The following is a 24,895-nucleotide window of genomic DNA, read 5'->3' as shown; positions in this document are numbered from 1 at the left end:
TTATTTTCAAGTCATAAACCGCGCCATAAGCCAGGTTACAAATCACCAGCTTACATATAGTCCATTACACACCGTATCATTGGCTTGCATTATCCCTTTGCAGCAACTAAACACGCTGGTCCTCTTCTGACCAGTTGCCGTGGGTTACCACACAGTTCATAGAAACAATTAGAACCAACAGACTATTGTACCTTATGGGAGCTCCTGCCCCACCTGCTGACTCCTTGTCAGTCCACTCCTCCGGGTAAGCTGCCTCACGGGGATCACCAACTTGCCTGGTTGGCACACATTAGTCAGTGCAGACCCACCGAAGGATTGTAGCTTCCCCACACAGTAGCTGTCACTGGCTCTGCAGATCCCTGTCCTCACCTCGTGCTGTTCAGGGATCCGGTCCTACTCCCAGGACCTCCCAAAACCCAGGTTACTCAGGATCACACAGGTGGCCAGTCCGGGTACTATTCAGGACGTCCATCCCCGGCTGGGACCGTCCAATACCCAGGCCACCAGTAGCAAAGTCCCACCACGTGCTCTTCAGGGCTAGCACGCCCAATATAGAGGTTTCTATCAGGATCTTGCACCTGTACCATACAGGTCTACACACTCAGAACATGTGACCCACACCCTGGTCACATTACATACCCATAACCACTCCCCTGGGTGGGAGTGTGGGTGTGTGTGGCTAGTTTGTCCCGCCCATCTCACATAACTAGCCCTGCCAGCCTCTCATGACTATTATATAACACTATACTTGTAGGACTACGGGTCACAGAACACCACATTGCTTCAGGCTGGCAGCGCAGAGTCTCCTCCTCTGCGACACACATATCGGCCATTCACCACAATGCCGGACTTTGTCACATCATCACATCCATGCATGCAACTGCCATGCACTCTCACAGCCTCAATACGCCTCCGTGCGTATATGGGGGAGACCATGCAGCGCCCCCTACCTGTTACAGGGGTCACTGCATCACAGTGGAGATACACAGAGTCCTTGTGACACTTAAAGAGAATCTATCACCAGATCAAAAGTGTCAAGTTTTTGGTCTTATCTTATTTCCCACTGCTCCCCTAAGTATTCTATTTGTTGTTTCTTTTAAATCCACCATACGACTATATTTGTTAGAATTTAGCACACTTTTTAAGTCTTTGCCTCCTTCCTGATTTCCTATTCTTTTGCATGTTTGTCACACTTAAATGTTTCAGATCAGCAAACAAATGTAAATATTAGACAAAGGTAACACAAGTAATCACAAAATGCAGTTTTTAAATGAAGGTCTTTATTATTAAGGGTAAAAGAAATCCAAACCTACAGGGCCTGTGTGAAAAAGTGATTTCCCCCTCTTAAATCATAAATTAACTGTGGTTTATTTGGGAAGCTAAGTTCAATTCAAATTCCCTAGCCACACATGTGCCTAATTACTGCCACACCTGTTCTCAATCAAGAAATCACTTAAATAGGACCTGCCTGACAAAGTAAGGCAGACCAAAAGCTCCTCAAAGGCTAGACATCATTCCGCGATCCAAAGAAATTCAGGTACAATTGAGAAACAAAGCAATTGAGATCTATCGGTCTGGAAAAAGTTATGAAGCCATTTCTAAAGCTTTGGGACTCCAGCAAATCACAGTGAGAGCCATTATCTACAAATGTCAAAAACATGGAACAGTGGTGAACCTTCCCAGGAGTGGCCGGCTGACCAGAAGAACGCAGCACCAACTCATCCAAGAGGTTAGAAAAGACCCCACAACAACATCCAAAGAAATGCAGGCCTCACTTGCCTCAGTTATGTTCACAGTTCATGACTCCACCATAAGAAAGAGACTGGGCAAAAGTGGCCGGCATGGCTCAGTTCCAAGACGAAAACCTGTCAGGACTCTGAACATTTTTATTACCTTTTGTGCATTACTACCCTTTTCCAAGATGGCGTCTTTGGTCTCATGTGCACTGTGTCTTCCTGCTATATAACTCCACCCCAGCCTTTAGTCTGTGCTAGAGCATTCTGCCTTGCATCCAGCTCCTGACCCTGTTGACTCCCTGGCTGTATACCTGCTCCTGTGAACCTGTGTGGTGATCCTGTCTACTCTGCTCTGAGTTCCTGCTGCATAAACCAGTTTTCAGTAATCCTCCATCATCTGCTGCTCGTGTTTACTTCCATCTGCATTTGCTGGACATGTAAGCTGTTGCTGCTCTGCAAAGACCTGAGACTATTACCCAGGCCTCCCTGGTTGTGCTAAGATATTATTTGAACTGCCTTATAAGCATATCTATCTGTGTTTGGACTAAGCTAGGACTTATTCGTGTCAAGTATCCTCAAGTACAACCGTGCTTCATAGACTTTCTGCTTGATTGCATTTTTCCTCTAAAGTTCCTATAGACTGTTAAGCTGCATTTTATATTTACACCAAGTGTTGTGGACTTGAGTTTCTTTCTGCACCTGTTTGAATCACCGTGTGATAATATAGACTTTACCACTTATAAAACTGTGTCCTGTAGTTGTCTTGTTCCATGCAAAGAGTCACCTGAGTTATCCCCTATAATTATTACAAAACCACTGCTAAGCAATAAGAACATAAAGGCTCGTCTCAGTTTTGCCAGAAAACATCTTGATGATCCACCAAGACTTTTGGGAGAATAGTCTATGGACTGATGAGACAAAAGTTACATCTGGCGTAGAAGTAGCACAGCATTTCAGAAAAAGGAGCATCATACCAACAATAAAATATGGTGGTGGTAGTGTGATGGTCGAGCAATTGTTTTGCTGCTTCAGGACCTGGAAGTCTTGCTGTGGTAAATGGAACCATGAATTCTGCTGTCTACCAAAAAATCCTGAAGGAGAATGTCTAGACATCTGTTTGTAACCTCAAGATGAAGAGCACTTGGGTTATACAGCAAGAAAATCATCCAAAACACACCAGCAAGTCCACCTCTAAATGGCTTAAGAAAAACAAAATTAAGACTTTGGAGTGGCCTTAATCCGATTTGGATGCTGTGGCATGACCTTAAAAAGGTGGTTCATGCTCAGAAACCCTTCAATGTGGCTGAATTACACCAATTCTGCAAAGATGATTGGGACAAAAATCCTCCAGAGTGTAAATGCTATATTGCAGTTGTTAATGCTAACAGTGGCCCAACCAGTTATTAGGTTTAGGGGCAATCACTTTTTCACACAGGACCCTGTAGGTTTGGGTTTCTTTTTCCCTTAAAAATAAAAACCTTTAAAAATTGCATTTTGTGGTTACATGTGTTATCTTTGTCTGATATTTACATTTGTTTGGTGTTCTGAACCATGTGACAAACATTCAGCAGAATGGGAAATTGGGAAGGAGGCAAACACTTTTTCACACAACTGTTTGTGACAGTCACATTTTAGGGGCTTCATATATTCTCAATCAGGAGTGTGCCGCTTGTCTGCCTCCTGGCTTCCTGCTTGCCCCTGGGCAGTGTGCCCCTGAATGACTGACAGTTTGGAGAAGTGGCATCCATACTTTGCCGCATCGGAGGAGAACATGGGCAGATCAGCTGCCTGGATCTAGCAGTTTGTAAACGAACTTTGCAATTTTAACCGTTTATCATTATGAGACAACCCCTTTAATGATTAATCTGTCACTAGATTTCTCAATATAAATGACATACATTATTAAATAGATCCTTTGGACCTGGAGACACCAGTGTGCTTATTGTGAAAATCTGTGTCAGAATGACTGTATGTGAAAGTCTCCCTGCCTAACATTAAAATAAACATTTTAGTCCATTCGTGATTTCAATTTTTTTCAGGTTTATACGGCTATTCTGACATAGATTTTCAAAGTAAGTACACCAGCCTCGTCAGGTCTAAGAGATCTATTTAATAAAGTATTCAGTGTGCATTGTGAAACATCTTGCAAATTGTGTTAATGACTCCACAATTCCAATTTAATATATTATCATGATTTGCTACCAAAACCATTTACAGGCAGCAATTCGCATCACAATTACTGGGCAGCCACAGTAGATACAAAGAGCAGAAACATCTCCTGACAGAGTATCACAAAAGCATGCTTCCTAGCTATCCAGCTAAAGGATAAGTAAAGGTACCTTCACACGAAGCGACGCTGCAGCGATAGCGACAATGATGCCGATCGCTGCAGCGTCGCTGTTTGATCGCTGGGGAGCTGTCACACAGACCGCTCTCCAGCGACCAACGATGCCGAGGTCCCCGGGTAACCAGGGTAAACATCGGGTTGCTAAGCGCAGGGCCGCGCTTAGTAACCCGATGTTTACCCTGGTTACCAGCGTAAAAGTAAAAAAAACAAACAGTACATGCTCACCTGCGCGTCCCCCGGCGTCTGCTTCCTGACACTGACTGAGCTCCGGCCCTAACAGCACAGCAGTGACGTCACCGCTGTGCTTTCACTTTCACTTTAGGGCCGGCGCTCAGTAAGTGTCAGGAAGCAGACGCTGGGGGACGCGCAGGTGAGTATGTACTGTTTGTTTTTTTTACTTTTACGCTGGTAACCAGGGTAAACATCGGGTTACTAAGCACGGCCCTGCGCTTGGTAACCCGATGTTTACCCTGGTTACCAGTGTAAAACATCGCTGGTATCGTTGCTTTTGCTTTCAAACACAACGATACACGGCGATCGGATGACCAAATAAAGTTCTGGACTTTATTCAGCGACCAGCGACATCACAGCAGGATCCTGATCGCTGCTGCGTGTCAAACTAAACGATATCGCTAGCGAGGACACTGCAACGTCACGGATCGCTAGCGATATCGTTACAAAGTCGTTTCGTGTGAAGGTACCTTAAGGAAGACCACATCTCATTACTACACCCCAAATAACTGATAACATTAAATATAGCTGCATGCTTTAGCTTTATCTGTCATAATCACCTTAATATTTTACAGGGAACCTATCAAGAGGAGTATGGTTGTATAGGCCCTTGTCCATCATGAATAATGACACCTTTTTTGTACAGATCCGATGTATCTGTGCTGAAAAATTTAGATTTGAAGTCATATACAAATAAGGCTGGAAGTGTACTGGGTGTACATCTATGCACTTACACTACTCACATCTCCAACCTCATCTGCATATATCTTCTTTGCTAGATTGCTCATGACTGGCACATCGGATCTTTACAAAAAATGTATCATTTGAAAGAATGGACAAGCGTCTTTGCAGCAAAACCAATTTCCATAATTAAAATCCTCCTGATGGGTTCCCTTTAAGGAGCTTATATGCAAGGATAACATTATGAGTTTCTATTTTCAAACGTTTGACGGGATGAATTTTCATATCCGGAGCCTGATAACTTGTCCGTATCAGCTAAAATATTCTGCTGATGAAACAAGTTGTCCAACTCCAGCAGCAGCAAAAAAATAAAAAAATTAAACACCTAAGATTCCATCGTCACTTCTTAAAGTATTTCCTGATCGCTCCCCGTAGCGCTTCCATGTACAGTAAAGTGCAGGATTTAATGAGAGGGCTGTCTCCAAAAGCAAAAGTGAGGCCGAAGGGAGCTGAGCTTATTTGATTTTGTTTTTGCTGAGTAAGAGATTAATCATAAGTTGCGTCGAGTAATGACCCCCGTGGAGACCGTACAACAGTGTAAGGATGGAAATTGTGGAAGGGGTAGACAATGGGAATGGTATACAAAAGCTATATCGGCTTTCCCACATGAGCCGTCCACCTTTTCGAATGTTGCCATCATCAGAATTTTGCTCATTTAGCGTAAAGCTTTAAGAGGAAGTAGGCCAGGAGTCTGTGGTTAAAAATTTGCAATTGTCACATTATTCTGGCTTTATGACATAGGACATAACAAGCAAGACTGCTTGGCCATTATGTACAGCAGTTGGCAGGCCCATGACTTCCCTCTGCGAGCTAATAGAGGAAAACAGATGATGTAGAGTGGACAAAGCACGCAGTGACTAATAGGAAGCAAATGTGAACCATTTAGGAGTGTTGTACCATCATTGTTCTCGAAATTAGGAGACTTAACAAGGATCAGTCACTTACCATAAATATATATTCTTTCTACCTGGTGTAAATGCCGCTGTACTCCTGAATCCGGCAATGTTTTTCTTTTGTTCCTCGGCCTCTCCGTTCCCAAGATATAGCCCTCTCTTATCTGTACATAAATCTAGCCTATTTAGCCAAGAGGGCGTAGTATTTAAGAAGGTTTCGCTGAGAAATTTGAGGACAACACCCACTTGGCTAGCAGGAAAGAAGAGGCCATATCTCATGAACGGAGAAGCTCAGGAACAAAAGAAAGACATCGCCGGATTCAGGAGAATGGTGGCAATTACGCCAGGTAATAGGATTTAAAAAGTTATGGCAAGTGACAGGTCCTATTTAAGATCAAGTGTGGATAGGTCCATCTGAAGATCTTCCAGTTTTCCAATATTCTGGCACAATAATAAGCTAAAGTTAAACACAAAAGACCGAAAGTTCAATAAGGGGCAAATAAACCTACAGATTACTTTTCTCTGGTGAGCTTTAGGTACAACAGACTGATAATATTTGACTACGAATAGATCCAAGATCCTTAGAACCACCATAAAAAATAATATGAGGTCGACCCTCTGTCAAAATGCGTGTCCACTTTTAACAAGGTTGAGCTATGATCATAACCTATTCTGAATGGGGGATTCTGTGTTATCTTCTGGAAATAGAGGTTTCACTTGTCATCATAATCCTGTCTTTGATGATAATGAGGCTGCTGGAAAGTTATATGCAAGGAATAGGAAGTGTAAATCTATTATTTGGCTTAGTTGCCAAACCCTGTAATATAGGTTGGATGTGAGGTCTGCATGTCCCTCCATGTAATATAGGCTGGATGTGAGGTCTGAGTGTCCCTCACTGTAATACAGGCTGGATGTGAGGTCTGACTGTCCCCCCCTGTATTACAGGCTGGATGTGAGGTCTGACTGTCCCCCCTGTAATACAGGCTGGATGTGAGGTCTGACTGTCCCTCACTGTAATACAGGCTGGATGTGAGATCTGAGTGTCCCTCCCTGTAATATAGGCTGGATGTGAGGTCTGACTGTCCCTCCCTGTAATACAGGCTGGATTTGAGGTCTGAGTGTCCCTCCCTGTAATACAGGCTGGATGTGAGGTCTGAGTGCCCCTCACTGTAATACAGGCTGGATGTGAGATCTGAGTGTCCCTCCCTGTAATACAGGCTGGATGTGAGGTCTCACTGTCCCCCCTGTAATACAGGCTGGATGTGAGGTCTGACTCTCCCTCACTGTAATACAGGCTGTATGTGAGATCTGAGTGTGTCTCCCTGTAATACAGGCTGGATGTAGGTCTGAGTTACCCTCACTGTATTATAGGCAGGATGTGAGGTCTGATTGTCCCTCACTGTAATATAGGCTGGATAAGAGATCTTTATGTTTGCAGGGTGCTGTTGCCTTTAATAGATGCTCATTTATCAACACAGCTTCTTGTCTGCATTTATTCCATCTTCCTGTTCTTTCATCCTCATGAACTAGCCTGTATTCTCTGCCCTCCCTGAGCTACTTTCTCCCCTCTCTATGCTGAGGACATCTGTGTACAATTGCCTCATTCTCTCTGCTGTCATCTCTACAGTGAGAGAAGGAGAACCAGGAGAGGGATCAGGAGCGGGAGCTCTGATGGAATTGTAACATTTTTGCTGATTACTCAGCTAGATAACAGACTTCCAGCCTCTCCGCAGCACCAAAATTATAGCAAATATCTAATGAAGACTATGTAGAAACTTTCTGAGCTTTGCATTTAGGAAGCAAATATTGAATAATGTGCAAAAATGGGCAAAAGTATATATCTTTTAAATCAAATTTTAATGCAGATCATTGCTTTATTCTATTTTAAGGGGTGTTACAGTTTTGGAAAAACTCAATCTCCTGGCTGCAGTTAGTTTTTCAACTGAACCTCTAGCGCCAATCTATTGGATGTCAAATTGACTTTTAAGATTGCTAAATAGAATAGGTGCTACGAGATTCTTGACCTTTTCCTCTCTGTAGAGGCTATTTGCATATTTTATTTCTCAAAAGTCCATTGCATGGCCAATAAGTCTCCTTACACTGGCTTAGCACACTCCACAAGAAGACACTACCCCCCTTACACCTTCAGTCAGAAGCCTTTCATTCAGTCAAATCAGATCTCCTGCTTTGCACTGAAAAAATATTTCCTCTTTCACCTCCAGTCAGAGAACTCTCACCTAACCAAATTAGATCTCTTGCCTTACACTGATGAAGTGCAAACACCCTGAAACACAAGTATTCAAATGGACTTCCTGATTTGGCTTCTTATCTTAAGTCATATGGCAAGGCTCGTTAAAGGGTCAATATTGATTGCTACTGGTGGCACTATTGGTGGCACTAGAGTTCCTGGCCTCTTCCTCCCTGAAGAGGCTATTTGCATAATTTAATTCCCAGAGTAGCATTGCATGGCCTATAAGTCTCTTTACGCCGGCTTTTTATGCTCCACAAGAAAAAATATTTCCTCTTTCACCTACAGTCAGAGAACTCTCACCCAGCCAAATTAGATCTCTTGCCTTACACTGATGAAGGGCAAACACCCTGAAGCAAGAGTCTCAAAATGGAGTTCCCTGATTTGGCTTCTTATCTTAAGTCATGTACAAAGACTTGTTAAAGGGTCTTTCGCACTTAAGGATTACGCCCACACATCATTCTCATTTGCCCCAGTCCTTACTGTTTGATGAAGGTCAGGGATGCCAATGCGAAAGACCATCATACTGAAGTTGGAATCGTCAGGAACCGACATTGATCTCTCCTTTATTCTCCTTGCTGCTACTGAGGATGCTGATAGTGGGTTAGGGCTAATTTTGCTGGTGGCAGAAGTTGGATTGTTTTTCCCTCCAGGGACGGTGTCCTCTCTGGAGCTGTCTGAGTCCGACTCTTCCCCAGGATATTCGGAGATGCTCCTCCTCTCCTCCTCGCTTGACACAGGGCTCTGGGGCATTGTCAGGAAGGCGGAACCACAGCAGCATTACAGGGCCAGCTAGGAGAGAAACAAATAGGAAGACATTAAAATTCATATTACCAGACTACCAAAAGGGTAAATAAACCCTAAATTGTGGATCATTAAAATATGACTTTTATTATTACTTAAAAAAAAAAAGTGGTGTATAAATGACAGTAAAAATTCACCTGTGTTCCTGTGTTATTTCTTCAACAATTATAATCTCTAGGATCTATATGATTTGTTTATCAATCTGATTTCTATTCACAGCTATGCTATATCCACCATGACTGCAGTTCAAGGGCTGGAAACAGAGCATCTCTATCACTAGGATATACACTAGCATCACTAATGTTAACACATAGCCATCTCAATAGGTTTCGGGTCACAGGCTTCCTCAGGGGGTTGGGGCTACAATGCAATTCGTTTTAGAATTTCTTTCTCGTTTATCTGCCTTTTTTAGCTCCGTTCAAAAGATTTATGACCAAAGACTTCATCAAAATTAAATTTGCAGGAAAATAAAAAGCCTGTACAGGCCAAAAGGTACAAAAACTTTAATGAAACCAAGATGAAAAAAATGATTTTAGTCTAAAATACATGTACTTAAGTAAGAAAAAGTATATATATATTTATATATATATATAAATATATATATATATATATATATATATATATATATATATATATATAAAAATAAATAAATATATGCATAAATAGATTGATAGATGGATAGACATTTGTCTATCTATGTATCTAATATATAAAGCTGAATGTGTGTATGTGTGTGTGTGTGTGTGTGTATGTCCGGGATTGGCATCTGCACCGTCGCAGCTACAGCCACAAAATTTTGCACAGTCACACGTCTGGGCCCCGAGAGCGTCATGGGCTATGTTGTGAGGCGAAATTTTAACCCCACGCGTTCCAATTCACCAAACAATTTTGCCCCTATCTACATAATGGGGAAAAAATGAAAAGAAAAGTGTTGGAGGCAAATTGACAGCTGCAAGATGTGAACAAGGGGGACTTAAAGAATGAGAGCGATGGCGCCAAAGAGTATATACCGTACAGTTGCTAAGGTGGGGCCCCGACATGGGATACTCACCACACATGGGGAAATGAACACACACACAAAATGCGCCACACACTACCACGTGCTTGAAGACATATATCACCCTCAGCGCACATTTCACCACACATACACCAACCTCGCCACTTAAAAGTCGAGACACAAAAGTCACCGCTCAAAGCTCGCCATGCGCAAAATTCGCCACATGCAAAACTAGGCTCACGCAAAACTCAGCTCATGGAAAACTTACCTCATGGAAAATTCGCCACACGCAAAACTTGCATACGTGGAAAAATTGCCACATGCACAAAAGTTGCAACACATGCAAAAGTTGCCTCACACAAAACTTGCACATATTCTAAACTCACCACACATAAAACTCACCACTAGTGTTGAGCGATACCGTCCGATACTTGAAAGTATCGGTATCGGAAAGTATCGGCCGATACCGGCAAAGTATCGGATCCAATCCGATACCGATACCCGATACCAATACAAGTCAATGGGACTCAGGTATCGGACGGTATTCCTGATGGTTCCCAGGGTCTGAAGGAGAGGAAACTCTCCTTCAGGCCCTGGGAACCATATTAATGTGTAAAAGAAAGAATTAAAATAAAAAATATCGCTATACTCACCTGTCCGACGCAGCCGGGACCTCAGCGAGGGAACCGGCAGCGTTGTTTGTTTAAAATTCGCGCTTTTACTTGGTTACGTGAGGTCCCGGCTTGTGATTGGTCAGGGCGGCCATGTTGCCGGGACGCGGACCAATCACAGCAAGCCGTGACGAAATTACGTCACGGCTTGCTGTGATTGGTCCGCGTCCCGGCAACATGGCCACCATTAACCAATCACAAGCCGTGACGTCACGGGAGGCTGGACATGCGCGTATTTTGAAAAGCGCGCGTGTCCAGCCTCCAGTGACGTCCCGGCTTATGATTGGTCACGGCGCCATGTTGCCGGGACGCGGACCAATCACAGCAAGCCGTGACGAAATTACGTCACGGCTTGCTGTGATTGGTCCGCGTCCCGGCAACATGGCCGCCATTAACCAATCACAAGCCGTGACGTCACGGGAGGCTGGACACGCGCGCTTTTCAAAATACGCGCATGTCCAGCCTCCCGTGACGTCCCGGCTTGTGATTGGTTAATGGCGGCCATGTTGCCGGGACGTCACTGGAGGCTGGACACGCGCGCTTTTCAAAATACGCGCATGTCCAGCCTCCCGTGACGTCACGGCTTGTGATTGGTTAATGGCGGCCATGTTGCCGGGACGCGGACCAATCACAGCAAGCCGTGACGTAATTTCGTCACGGCTTGCTGTGATTGGTCCGCGTCCCGGCAACATGGCCGCCCTGACCAATCACAAGCCGGGACTTCACGTAACCAAGTAAAAGCGCGAAATTTAAACAAACAACGCTGCCGGTTCCCTCGCTGAGGTCCCGGCTGCGTCGGACAGGTGAGTATAGCGATATTTTTTATTTTAATTCTCTTTTTTACACATTATTACATTAATGTTGTTGCGATACCCGATACCCGATACCACAAAAGTATCGGATCTCGGTATCGGAAATTCCGATACAGCAAGTATCGGCCGATACCCGATACTTGCAGTATCGGAATGCTCAACACTACTCACCACGCACAAAACTCGTCATGAGCAAAAATTGCTGCACACAACTTGCTACACTAACCTGTCACATGTAACTTGACACACAAAAAGTTGCTACACGCATGTCGCCACACAAAACTCATCTCACAAAAGTCGCTACATGCATGTCGCCACACGCAACTCAACACACACAACTTGACACATGAAACTCGCCCTAAAACACACACAAGTCTGGTATTATCCTTCAAAAATAAAAATCTAATTAATAAGCAGACAAACTACAAGAGCAACAAATGTACCATATGGGAAATACGGCAGCTGTCAGTCACATGAACTGTCTATTATGTGTATGTGTGAGCTAATATATACTGCCAGGGGGGAGGGCTTCCTGTTGGCTGGGGATTTATCAGGCTGACAATTTAGCTTACAAATACTGACGTAAAAATACTGACCAAATAACGTGTGAACGAGGTCTAATACAGGAGGAGATGACATACAGATATATACTATATACAGGAGGAGATGACACACAGGTATATACTATATACAGGGGAGATGACACACAGGTACATACTATATACAGGAGATGACATACAGGTATATACTATATACAGGAGGAGATGACACACACATATATACTATATACAGGGGAGATGACACACAGGTATATACTATATACAGGAGGATATGACATACAGGTATATACTATATACAGGGGAGATGACACACAGGTATATACTATATACAGGGGAGATGACACACAGGTATATACTATATACAGGAGAGATGACACACAGGTATATACTATATACAGGGGAGATGATACACAGGTATATACTATATACAGGAGGAGATGACACACAGATATATACTATATACAGGGGAGATGACACACAGGTATATACTATATACAGGAGGAGATGACATACAGGTACATACTATATACAGGAGGAGATGACATACAGGTGCATACTATATACAGGGGAGATGACACACAGGTATATACTATATATAGGAGGAGATGACATACAGGTACATAATATATACAGGAGGAGATGACATACAGGTACATACTATATACAGGGGAGATGACACACAGGTATATACTATATACAGGGGAGATGACACACAAATATATACTATATACAGGGGAGATGACACATAGGTATATACTATATACAGGGGAGATGACAGACAGGTATATACTATATACAGGGGAGATGACACACAGGTATATACTATATACAGGAGCAGATGACACACAGGTATATACTATATACAGGAGCAGATGACTTACAGGTATATACTATATACAGGAGCAGATGACATACAGGTATATACTATATACAGCAGCAGATGAAACACAGATATATACTATATACAGGGGAGATGACACACAGGTATATACTATATACAGGAGGAGATGACACACAGGTATATACTATATACAGGAGGAGATGACATACAGGTATATACTATATACAGGAGGAGATGACATACAGGTATATACTATATACAGGGGAGATGACACACAGGTATATACTATATGCAGGAGCAGATGACACACAGGTATATACTATATACAAGAGTAGTTGACACACAGGTATATACTATATGCAGGAGTAGATGACACACAGATATATACTATATACAGGGGAGATGACACACACATACTGTATATACTATATACAGGAGGAGATGACACACAGGTATATAGAGGACGAGATGACATACAGCAGGTATATACTATATACAGGGGAGATGACATACAGGTATATACTATATACAGGGGAGATGACACACAGGTATATACTATATACAGGAGGAGATGACATACAGGTATATACTATATACAGGAGGAGATGACATACAGGTATATACTATATACAGCGGAGATGACACACAAGTATATACTATATATAGGAGGAGATGACATACAGGTATATACTATATTCAGAAGGAGATGACACACAGGTATATACTATATACAGGGGAGATGACACACAGGTATATACTATATACAGGAGCAGATGACACACAGGTACATACTATATACAGGAAGAGATGACTTACAGGTATATACTATATACAGGAGTAGATGACACACAGATATATATATATATACTATATACATTGGAGATGACACACAGGTATATACTATATACAGGAGCAGATGACACACAGGTATATACTATATACAGGGGAGATGACATACAGGTATATACTATATACAGGAGAGATGACACACAGGTATATAATATTTTCAGGAGCAGATGACACACAGGTATATACAATATACAGAGGAGATGACGCGCAGATATATACTACATACAGGAGGAGATGACACACAGGTATATACTATATACAGGAGGAGATGACACACAGGTACATACTGTATACAGGAGGAGATGACATACAGGTATATACTATATACAGGAGTAGATGACACACAGATATATACTATATACAGGGGAGATGACACACAGATATATACTACACAGGAGCAGATGACACACAGGTATATACTATATACAGGAAAGATGACGCAAAGATATATACTGTATACAGGGGAGATGACACACAGGTATATACTATATTCAGGAGCAGACGACACACAGGTATATACTATATACAGGTGAGATGACACACAGATATATACTATATACAGGAGGAGATGATTTACAGGTATATACTATATACAGGAGGAGATTACATACAGGTATATACTATATACAGGAGTAGATGGCACACAGATATATACTATATACAGGAGATGACTTACAGGTATATACTATATACAGGAGTAGATGACACACAGGTATATACTATATACAGGAGGAGATGACACACAGATATTTACTATATACAAGGGAGATGACACACAGATATATACTATATACAGGAAGAGATGACACACAGGTATATACTATATACAGGAAGAGATGACTTACAGGTATATACTATATACAGGAGGAGATGACTTACAGGTATATACTATTTACAGGGGAGATGACATACAGTTATATACTATATATAGAAGGAGATTATATACAGGTATATACTATATACAGGAGAAGATGACACAGATATATACTATATACAGGGGAGATGACGCAAAGATATATACTGTATACAGGGGAGATGACACACAGGTATATACTATATTCAGGAGCAGACGACACACAGGTATATACTATATACAGGTGAGATGACACATAGATATATACTATATACAGGAGGAGATGATTTACAGGTATATACTATATACAGGAGGAGATTACATACAGGTATATACTATATACAGGAGTAGATGGCACACAGATATATACTATATACAGGAGATGACTTACAGGTATATACTATATACAGGAGTAGATGACACACAGGTATATGCTATATACAGGAGGAGATGACACACAGATATTTACTATATACAAGGGAGATGACACACAGATATATACTATATACAGGAAGAGATGACACACAGGTATATACTATATACAGGAAGAGATGACTTACAGGTATATACTATATACAGGAGGAGATGACATACAGTTATATACTATATATAGAAGGAGATTATATACAGGTATATACTATATACAGGAGAAGATGACACAGATATATACTATATACAGGGGAGATGACACACAGATATATACTATATACAGGAGAAGATGACACACAGGTATATACTATATACAGGAGGAGATGACTTACAGGTATATACTATTTACAGGGGAGATGACATACAGTTATATACTATATATAGGAGGAGATGACATACAGGTATATACTATATACAGGAGGAGATGACACACAGGTATATACTATATACAGGAGGAGATGACATACAGGTACCGTATTTTCTGGTGTATAAGACGACTGGGCGTATAAGACGACCACTAACTTTTCCATATAAAATATGGAGTTTGGGATATACCATATAAGACCACAACGTCATCGAAGGTCCTTTGCTCAATGCATCCTTAGGAATGGAGGCTGCCGCTTGCACCGCTGAGAGCCGGGGGCCATCGGAGGGTAAGTATATCCCATATTTTTAATTTTTATTCTTTTTTTTTTATATGGATCCCAGGGCCTGAAGGAGAGTCTCCTCTCCTTCAGACCCTGGGAACCATACAAGACTGCTCCCTGCACACGCCGTACCCGGAGTATACGACGACCCCCTTACTTTTGAGATGATTTTCAGGGGTTAAAAAGTCGTCTTATATGCTGGAAAATACGGTATATACTATATAAAAAGGAGATGACACATAGGTATATAGAGGAGGAGATGACATACAGCAGGTATATACTATATACAGGGGAGATGACATACAGGTATATACTATATGTAGGAGGAGATGACACAGGTATATACTATACACAGAAGAGATGACATACAGGTATATACTATATACAGGAGGAGATGACACATAGGTATATACAATATACAGGAGGAGATGACATACAGCAGGTATATACTATTTACAGGGGAGATGACACACAGGTATATATCAAGTATATACTATATACAGGGGAGATGACATACAGGTATATACTATATACAGGAGATGACACACAGGTGTATACTATATATAAGGGAGATGACAAACATGTATATACTGAGGGGAAAATGAGAGGTGTGAGGTGAAAATGAGAGATGTGAGGTGAAAATGAAAAGGTGTGAGTGCAAAATGAGAGGAGTGAGAAAAAATAGTGCAGTGATAGGAAAATGACAGATGTGAGGTCGAAATGACAAGTGTTAAGGGGGAATGAGAGGAGTGAGGGGGAAAATAAGAGAAGTGATGGGAAAATAAGAGAAGTGAGGTGCTATAACTAACCACAGATATTTACTATGCCCAGGCAACGCCGGGCTCTTCAGCTATTATTTATATATATTTATAAATATAATATAAATTGAAAAAAACTATACATATGTATATCTCTCCCTAGAGGTGTACAACCACTTTAAAAGAGGTAAACTATTTTGAGTTTTGCAATGCCGCCTTACCCCTTTTTTCTATGTATGACCCTGCTGAGAAAATTTCTCGGCTCTAACTTGTCAACAGCCCCGATCCCAACTCAAGTCATAATTTTGTGCAGCTCCGACTCAAAGACAAGAATAAAAATAATCAAACAGCAAAACCACAAGAAAAAAGCATCTACAGCATAAATCTGGGTTAATGTATAGTTTTCATAACAATGGGATACAAATAAAAGCTCAGGTTAATTTATAATTATTATTATTATTATTTTTGTTCCATTTAGATCTATTTTTTTTAATTCTTTACAAATTTCAGATCTACTTCAAAGCACTCCTGATTGTCTTACTTTGTAAAAGTAATTTAGGAATAAGGACGACTGCCCACATTTCTTCTGCCTTTGCATGAAAGTAAAAGGAAAGTTTTTTTTTAAAAAAAAGCGTAAAAGGAAAAATTAAAACATAGCTCCTCGACAATGATCTGTTTTGAAATGTTGCTCAGTGGGATATCTCTATATCAAATTATCAAACTTATACTTATGTTCAATCCAATTTTTACTTTTTACAAAAACCAAACATTCTGTGCAACATCTTGTGCTTATGCTAACATCACAGTATTCCCGCTAGTATATATATAATTCCCTAAAAATGTGATCTACCAGCTGGGTGCACAAATCATAAAATATAAAAACACAATGATACAAAGTTCCTTTTGGGGGGGATTTATGAATTGAGGCAGCTCAATCTCCTCTTAGGCGGACCTTGAGAAACAGGCATTGAAGTGTTTTTTTTTGTGCTTCTGTGAATTGGGAAAGGTAGCTGTCAGCTGAACGAGCATCTGGCCAAGATACATAAAGTATTATGATTCCTTAGGTGTATACAGCAGTTCAATGAAAGACCCACAGATTGTAAGGCAGAGGTGGGAACTGTCTATCCCAGTGCCGGCGTCAGCACCCGGCGTACCCGGGCAAGTGCCGGGGCCCTAGCGAGACAGGGGAGCCCATTCAGGGCCGACGTTAGGGGCAGGCAACTGCCAGTGCCTAGGGCCCCCGCTCCCCCAGGGGCCCTCAGTTAGTGCTGCTATGGGGCCCCTGTGAGGCAGGGGGGCCCGCCTGTCGCAAGTGCCAACTCCTCCGCCGCCACTTTGAACTTTACCGGTAAAGTTCAAAGCAAATGATGGAGGAGAGAGTGTCACCTGACGCTCCCTCTCCCATCATTCCCCACTTTGCCTCTGACACTGCGGGTGTGCGATGACGTCATCGCGCACTCGCTGTGTGTCAGGCAGTGCAGCGGCAGTTGCCGAGACCGGAGCAGGGAGGAAGCAGGGCGGCGCAGGATCGTTGAGAGGTGAGGAGTGTTTTTTTTTTTTTTGTAACTATAACAGTGACAGTGAGTTCTGGTCTATGGGGCCATTCTTGGGGGAGGGGGGCTGTGCTGTATACTACATGTCTATGCTATATACTACATGGCTGTTCTATATACTACATGGCTGTGCTATATACTACATGGGCCGTGTTATATACTACATGGGCTGTTATATGCTACGTGGGCTGTGCTACATGGCTGTTCTATATACTACGTGGGCTGTGTTATATAATATGTGGCTGTGCCATATACTATGTGGGCTGTTATATGCTATGAGGGCTGTGCTATATACTACGTGGCTGTGTTATATGCGATCATGAATCGTGGTATGTGTTAAAGGGAGGCCCACTGAGACTCTTTCGCCCGGGGCCCTCAAAAAACTGGAGCCGGCCCTGGTCTATCCTTCAATCACTACTCTCAGGATCTAAAACTGCTCACAGGGCTAGATTGGAGATCCATACATGTGCTTAACCATACCTCTCTCCAGAGTTTTACCAGCTTCATGAATGATAAAGTGTCCCTCAGGAGTACAGAAGGCAGTGCCTAAAGTTGAAGTGCCCTCAGCTGATAGTTTCTGAGTGACGGCTGAAGTGTGCTTTGTCTTAGGCATCATTGTGTAAAGCAGAGGTCTCCAACTTGTGGTTCGGGAGCCACATGTGGCCGGGTTACGAGCCCATGAGTGGTTTTCAGAGGTCCAACAGCTCTGTGCATTAGCTTCAGACCTAGCAAACAGGTATGATGAACAGGTCTCAATGTGGGGACGTTTGTGAGCGGTCCTGCACAGAATCGCAAATGCAGATGCACGTATACTGGGCGTGCAGAGAATAGGGTTAATATTTTAAGCTGGAGATAAGATGATAATGTCAGCTGGATGCGATAGTTTGTTAGGAGCTCTTGGTGCCAGAATGGGGCAAAGAGGCAAACCCTAAATGTAAGAATGCTGCCTACGAGGAGGAGGGCACATGGTCTTAGTGTAGGGAAGCTTTGGCTTTCATTATGCCAGTAATGGGGGGCTCTGGGGTCACTACTGGGGGGAGGCAGGGATGGATGTCACTACTCAGGAGGCTGAGGTTTTGGCTTTTGGCTGAATTTGGCTTTAAGGGCACATTCAGATGTCCGTATATATCAGTTCGAGATCACACCGCAATGCACAGACTGGCCGTGAGTCTCCTGACATAAGTCTGTCAGCTTCATAGAAATATTTGAAGCAGTCACGCTTAGGTTGGGAGACCTGCAGCCAGTCCATGCATTGCGGTCCGATCTATGAAGCTGTCACACTCGGGACAGGAGAGCTGTGGCCAGTTCGTGCATTGTGGTCCGATCTATGAAGCTGTCACACTCGGGACATGAGAGCCGTGGCCAGTCCGTGCATTGTGGTCCAATCTATGAAGCTGTCACACTCGGGACGTGAGAGCCGCGGCCAGTCCGTGCATTGTGGTCCGATCTCTAAAGCTGTCAGACTCAGGACGGGAGAGCAACAGCCAGTCTATGCATTCTGGTCCGATTTATGAAGCTGCAATACATGGAATGGGAGAGCCACGGCCAGTCCGTGCATTGTGGTCCAATCTATGAAGCTGTCAAACTCAGGAAGAGAGAACAGCGGCCATCTGTGCATTGTGGTTCGATCTATGAAGCTGTCACACTCGGGATGGGGAGCCGCAGCCAGTGCGTGCATTGCGGTCTGATCTATGAAGCTGTCACACTTGGGACGGGAGAACCATGGCCAGTCCATGCATTGTGGTCTGATCTATGAAGCTGTCACAATCGGCATCTATGAAGCTGTCACACTCGGGACAGGAGAACAACGGCCAGTCCATGCATTGTGGTCCAATCTATGAAGCTGTCACACTCGGGACGAGAGAGCCACGGCCAGTCCATGCATTGCGGTTCGATCCACGAAGCTGTCACACTCGGGACGGGAGAGCTGTGGCCAGTCTGTGCATTGTGATCCGATCTTTGAAGCTGTCATACTCGGGACGGGAGAGCCAAGGCCAGTCCGTGCATTGCAGTTTGATCTATGAAGCTGTCACACTCGGGACGGGAGAGCCACGGTCAGTCCATGCATTGTGGTCCAATCTTTGAAGCTGTCATACTCGGGACGGGAGAGCCACGGCCAGTCCGTGCAATACGGTCCGATCTATGAAGCTGTCACACTCGGGGTGGGAGAGCCATGGCCAGTCTATGCATTGTGGTCCGATCTATGAAGCTGTCACACTCGGGGTGGGAGAGCCGCGGCCAGTCCGTGCATTATGGTCCGATCTCAAAACGATTTGTACAGATGTCTGAATGCACCCTTAAGGTAATAAAAGGTTGTGAACCACTGGTATAAAGGTCCCTGAGATCAAGTTGTCTATAAGCGTCTATCATCTACTATCTGTACTGTTCAGAGGTCTACTCCTGGCATCCTCACCCCAACATTGCATCTCAACATACTTTCCCAGTAGAATTGTATTTCTGACAATAAGTTTCAAAGAGAAGAGCAATAAGATGACACAGAGTGATTTATGTATACCCCATACATGACCTCATGTTATATATAGATATATGCGAGGTCGGTCTCATCCGTCAAAACAGTACATCAGTCCGCATTTGACACGATGCAATCAATGAAAGCCGAAATATATATAATATCCAGCTAGGCTGTCATCCCTACGCGCATCTAGTCAGTAGGATCAGCCAGTGGCAGAAAATGATATATGTCTGCAATAATTGAGCAAGGACCAATGAAACCATCATGTAATTTATAGGGTCATGTTCTACATCCAAAGACTCAAATGAACGTTGGAACGTGCCAATCGGCAACCTGTAGATTCCACTCCTCCAAACACTCCACAACAGAATCTTAAAAACATCCATCTATTGGGTTACTTCTTACACATGGACCTTGCAACTAGGGGTAAGTATGAAGAGGAGAGAAGATCTTATGGTAAAATCTATAGAAGAGCCACCATTCTTGAGCTAGCACCTTTGTATCCAGTAAAGGAAGAACAAGATGGGTTCCAACCTACTGTAACGTATTCTTGAAGAAGAGAACTTTGGTAAAGTTGCAGTCTTTGTGGATGCCATTGTGGATGCTCAGCATTCCGGAACACACATTTTAAGCATGCTCCTCATATCTTTATGAAGAACAGATGTTCTTCTAGAGAGTTTTCAGTTTTCGGAACCCCTGTCACAGTGACTGATAATGGAACTGAGACATTAAGGAAAAAATCCAGCTGCTTAGATTTAGCAGAGCTTGGAATGCTGAGCCCTGTGTAACCACACCCACATCACTGATTGGCAACTTTCTGCTGCTAGTCAGTGTTTGGGGGCGTGGTTGGACCAGGAGGCATGAGACATCTAGTCCTGTAGTGATAATCTCTTGCTGATAAAACACTGATTTTATTGAAACAACACACAGCCTAGTAAGTGACACATCACTGGAATCAGGGTTTAAACCCTAGTATCATGCGCTCAGGTTGCTTAGCAAAAAACAGCTTTCAAATTCACTTTAATGTCTCATTACGTTTTCTATCATGCAGGTATTTAAATAATTATTCATCGCTAGGAGCCATGGTGTTTCCATCTGCAAAATCCCACATTTCTATGACTTGTAAGAGAAACAAGTCAAGCAATTGTCTTGTTCCACATGGAACATTTATCAACTGTCCTCAAGAAAGTTATTTAATGTCTGATCATTGGGGGCCACATTGCTTGGACCCCCACTGATCACTTGAATGCGCTACTGACCCCAAGGCACTCACGTCTCTGTGCTGCACTACCGCAATTTAGAGCAGTTTAAAGGGAATCTGTCACCATGTGCATCTTAATCATCATAAAATAGGGTCAGAGATCCTAATGTCAGTGCTGGATCAACGATTAGGCTTCTAATAGTTTGATGATATCATTTTTTTATCTGCTGCATATCTGCTAGTCTTCTCAATGGTAAGTTCTGCCATTGATTGTTGAAATATTTCAGCCATCGCTGCGCTTAGGCAGAAAGTTGTCAATTAAAGGTGGAGAGTGGGAATAGCCAGACCTCATGAATATCAAGGGCTAAATAGCCAAAGCTCATTGCTGAAACAACTAGCAGAGCTGAAGCAGATTTTCAGTAAGTCCAGTAAGTTACCCAGCATTGGAATTAAGCTCTCCGTCTCACATGGGACAGCATACACCCGGTGATAGATTTTCTTTAAGAAGAGCACTTGACTCTCCATTTCAAGCTAGTCTACTTTAGCCCCCATTGACAATTTCGCTCAGAAGCCAGAACGAACGGTTTCCAATATTTGGTGAATTACATGGACTGTAATTCATCAGAATAACTACTCCATTACCCATATATTGGCCGCTGCAGAGACGGAAATGTCTCAACGTGCTCTGGCAAAATTACAAGTTTGAAGAAGTAGTTGCCCAAATGAAAAGTTTTCAGACCACGCCTACTTGGATAACAAGATTGGCAAACCATGGAAAAGGGGGCTATATCTGAGGAATGTGGAAAAGCAGAAACAAAAGGAAAACTACCCCAGATTCGGGAGAACCGCAGCATTTACTGTACACCAGGTAAAAAAATATATATATTTATGGCAAGTGACAGGTCCTCTTTAAGATAGCATTTCCCTTTAAGTAAAATTGCATTAACTCACAATATCCAAATAGTCCATGGAATTAATATGTTGGGAAGTTCAATGTTTCCTGATTCAGGAAGACAACACTGATCTAAAATGAAAGGGAAGGTATCATCAGAAAAGACCTATTGATTTTTGCATTTAATGTATTTTATTTTTTCAATGTTTTTTTTTCCATATTACAATCTGTATTAAAAATATAAAACTAATTCTAATAATTCTCATACTGGTTAGTTGGGCTTCTTTTGACTGTTGTTTCAAGAATTGCACATGTACATTAGCCACAATGAATAGACCCTATCTTTTATATTGAAGCATCTAATGAGCGTGTGCAAAGATCATTGCGAAGGGAGGTGAGCTGTGACACCACCTACTTGTGGATCATATGTTCTCATCTGTTTATACCTGTGATATCAATCATTGCAAACCTGTCTGCGATGATAATGAGCGCACTGAAAACCCTTCCTGAAAGGGCAGGAAGTAAGAGTATAAAATAGTATAAAAAAAATTTCTAATAAAGATCTTGATAACAAATAAAAAAAATTACATGTAACATAAAACCAGATCATTTTCTAATGGCAGCTTCCCTTTAAGGCCTGATGTACTACAATACAAGTCCAAGAAAAAAAAAATCTACTTCTCCTAAGATTTATGAATCTCGCCGACTTCTGAAATTTATGTTATTTAGTTGTTATAGTTCTGTAAAAGGAAAGGACATAAATTACATCTTGCTGGTTCAGACCTTTCACAAGAAAAGCACATTATGCACAATAAAAAGATAAAGGTAAAACCGGGATAGAAAGAAATGTAAGAAATTACATCCAGAAGCAAATTCAATACAATATATTATGGGGTTTTTTATTTAGCCTTCGTTCATGTCCAAAAAGCAAAAAGCATTTACGAAAAAAATAAAAATTCCAACTTAACAAGTAGATCTCCCACATAGTCACTTTTGAAGCTTATCTTCATTTTCTACACAATGGATAGCCCCCCACCCAACCCCAGCCTCCCTCTGGATACATAGATAACATATTTACAATGGTATTTATGTACTTTTTCTCTGTTGTTGGCTGTTTTATATCCTAAAACATCAACATCTGATATTTCCTGCTGCCTGAATAGGAAGAACCAAAATCAAGTATGTGCAGGAAGAAGTAAAAGTCTACTATATAGCAGGTAGACTTTACAGTGGCCACTCTACATAATAGAAACTCAGGCAAGAAGTTGTTAGTTTCATACTGTCAGGCAGCATAAAACCTTCCAATATGCACCTAACAGGCACAAAAAGAGAATTAAAGGGGACTTTTCACTTTTCAAATTTCTTAATTTAAACTGAGTACCTCCTCCAATAGCCGCTGTTCCACTGATTCTGGAACAGTTTTTCTTTTTCTTCTGCTCCCATCCATTACAAAGTTATGCCCCCTGGAAAAAAATATGTAAATTTTCTCTGCAATCAGCTGAGCATTTTCTGTTTTTCTCTCCTGACACTGGCCAATCAAAACACAGCCACACCCACTAAGAAGTTCTGTGGTATTTGCACTGTTGATTGAAGGAAAAATGTGCACCTTCTAGGGGGTATAACTTTACAATGGAGGGGCGCAGAAGAAAAAGAAAAACTGTTCCTGAATCAGTGGAACAGCAGCAATCAGAGGAGACAGTCAGTTTAGATTTAAAAAAATACAGGGACATTCCCCTTTAACTATAAATTCTATAAAATTACATTACAGCAGTTACTGAAGTTTGACGCAAGACTTAAAGATGACCTGTCAGGTCTTGTGACATGACTGATTTCATAATTAATTATACTCCCCAATTATTCTATTTGCCAGTTATTCTTCTTAGAAATGTATAAATATATAGTTTCTGGGTGTATCCCTACACTGTCTGATACTATGAGCACCGATAGGACAGTTTTACAGTGTGCAATGGACACCGCCCCTCCCAACTATTAGCACCCATTTGTCACTTTATTCCTACATTTCTAGGAGGAATAACTGAGGAACTGCACAATGTAGAATTCTAGATAAATATAATCTGGATTTGTTATTTCATGTGAAATATTATTATCAGCAGAGCTCACAGTTCCTCTATAACACCCCGAGGCAATACAGTACACTAGGACGAGTGCATGGGCACATTTGTACATCTGTGCCTATTTTCGAAAAAAAAAAAAAACGCTCAAAGAACTACCTAACAGCATGTAAACACTAAAAATTTTTGGCCACTGCTGCTAAACAGCAGTGGTGGTCGGTCACTTAGGTAACGAGCTGCATACAAAAGAATAGAAAAGTGTTATCTCAAAAACGGCGAAAAATTTT

The 24,895-nt window shown here is 42.1% G+C and overlaps 1 protein-coding gene across 1 annotated transcript in view; it reads right to left on the bottom strand.

Annotated features, from left to right (window-relative positions):
• Positions 1 to 24,895, bottom strand: part of SHANK1 (SH3 and multiple ankyrin repeat domains 1) — a 537,634-nt gene that overhangs the window by 305,833 nt on the left and 206,906 nt on the right. Inside the window, exon 2 of the mRNA XM_077259811.1 lies at positions 8,680 to 8,988. Coding sequence (XP_077115926.1) covers positions 8,680 to 8,949 — 270 coding nt within the window. The 5' untranslated portion in view covers positions 8,950 to 8,988. The remainder of the gene's footprint in view (positions 1 to 8,679; positions 8,989 to 24,895) is intronic.

Source organism: Ranitomeya variabilis, chromosome 4, assembly GCF_051348905.1.
Source record: "Ranitomeya variabilis isolate aRanVar5 chromosome 4, aRanVar5.hap1, whole genome shotgun sequence".
Lineage (NCBI taxonomy): Eukaryota > Metazoa > Chordata > Amphibia > Anura > Dendrobatidae > Ranitomeya > Ranitomeya variabilis.
This window is presented reverse-complemented; position numbering and strand designations above follow the sequence as displayed.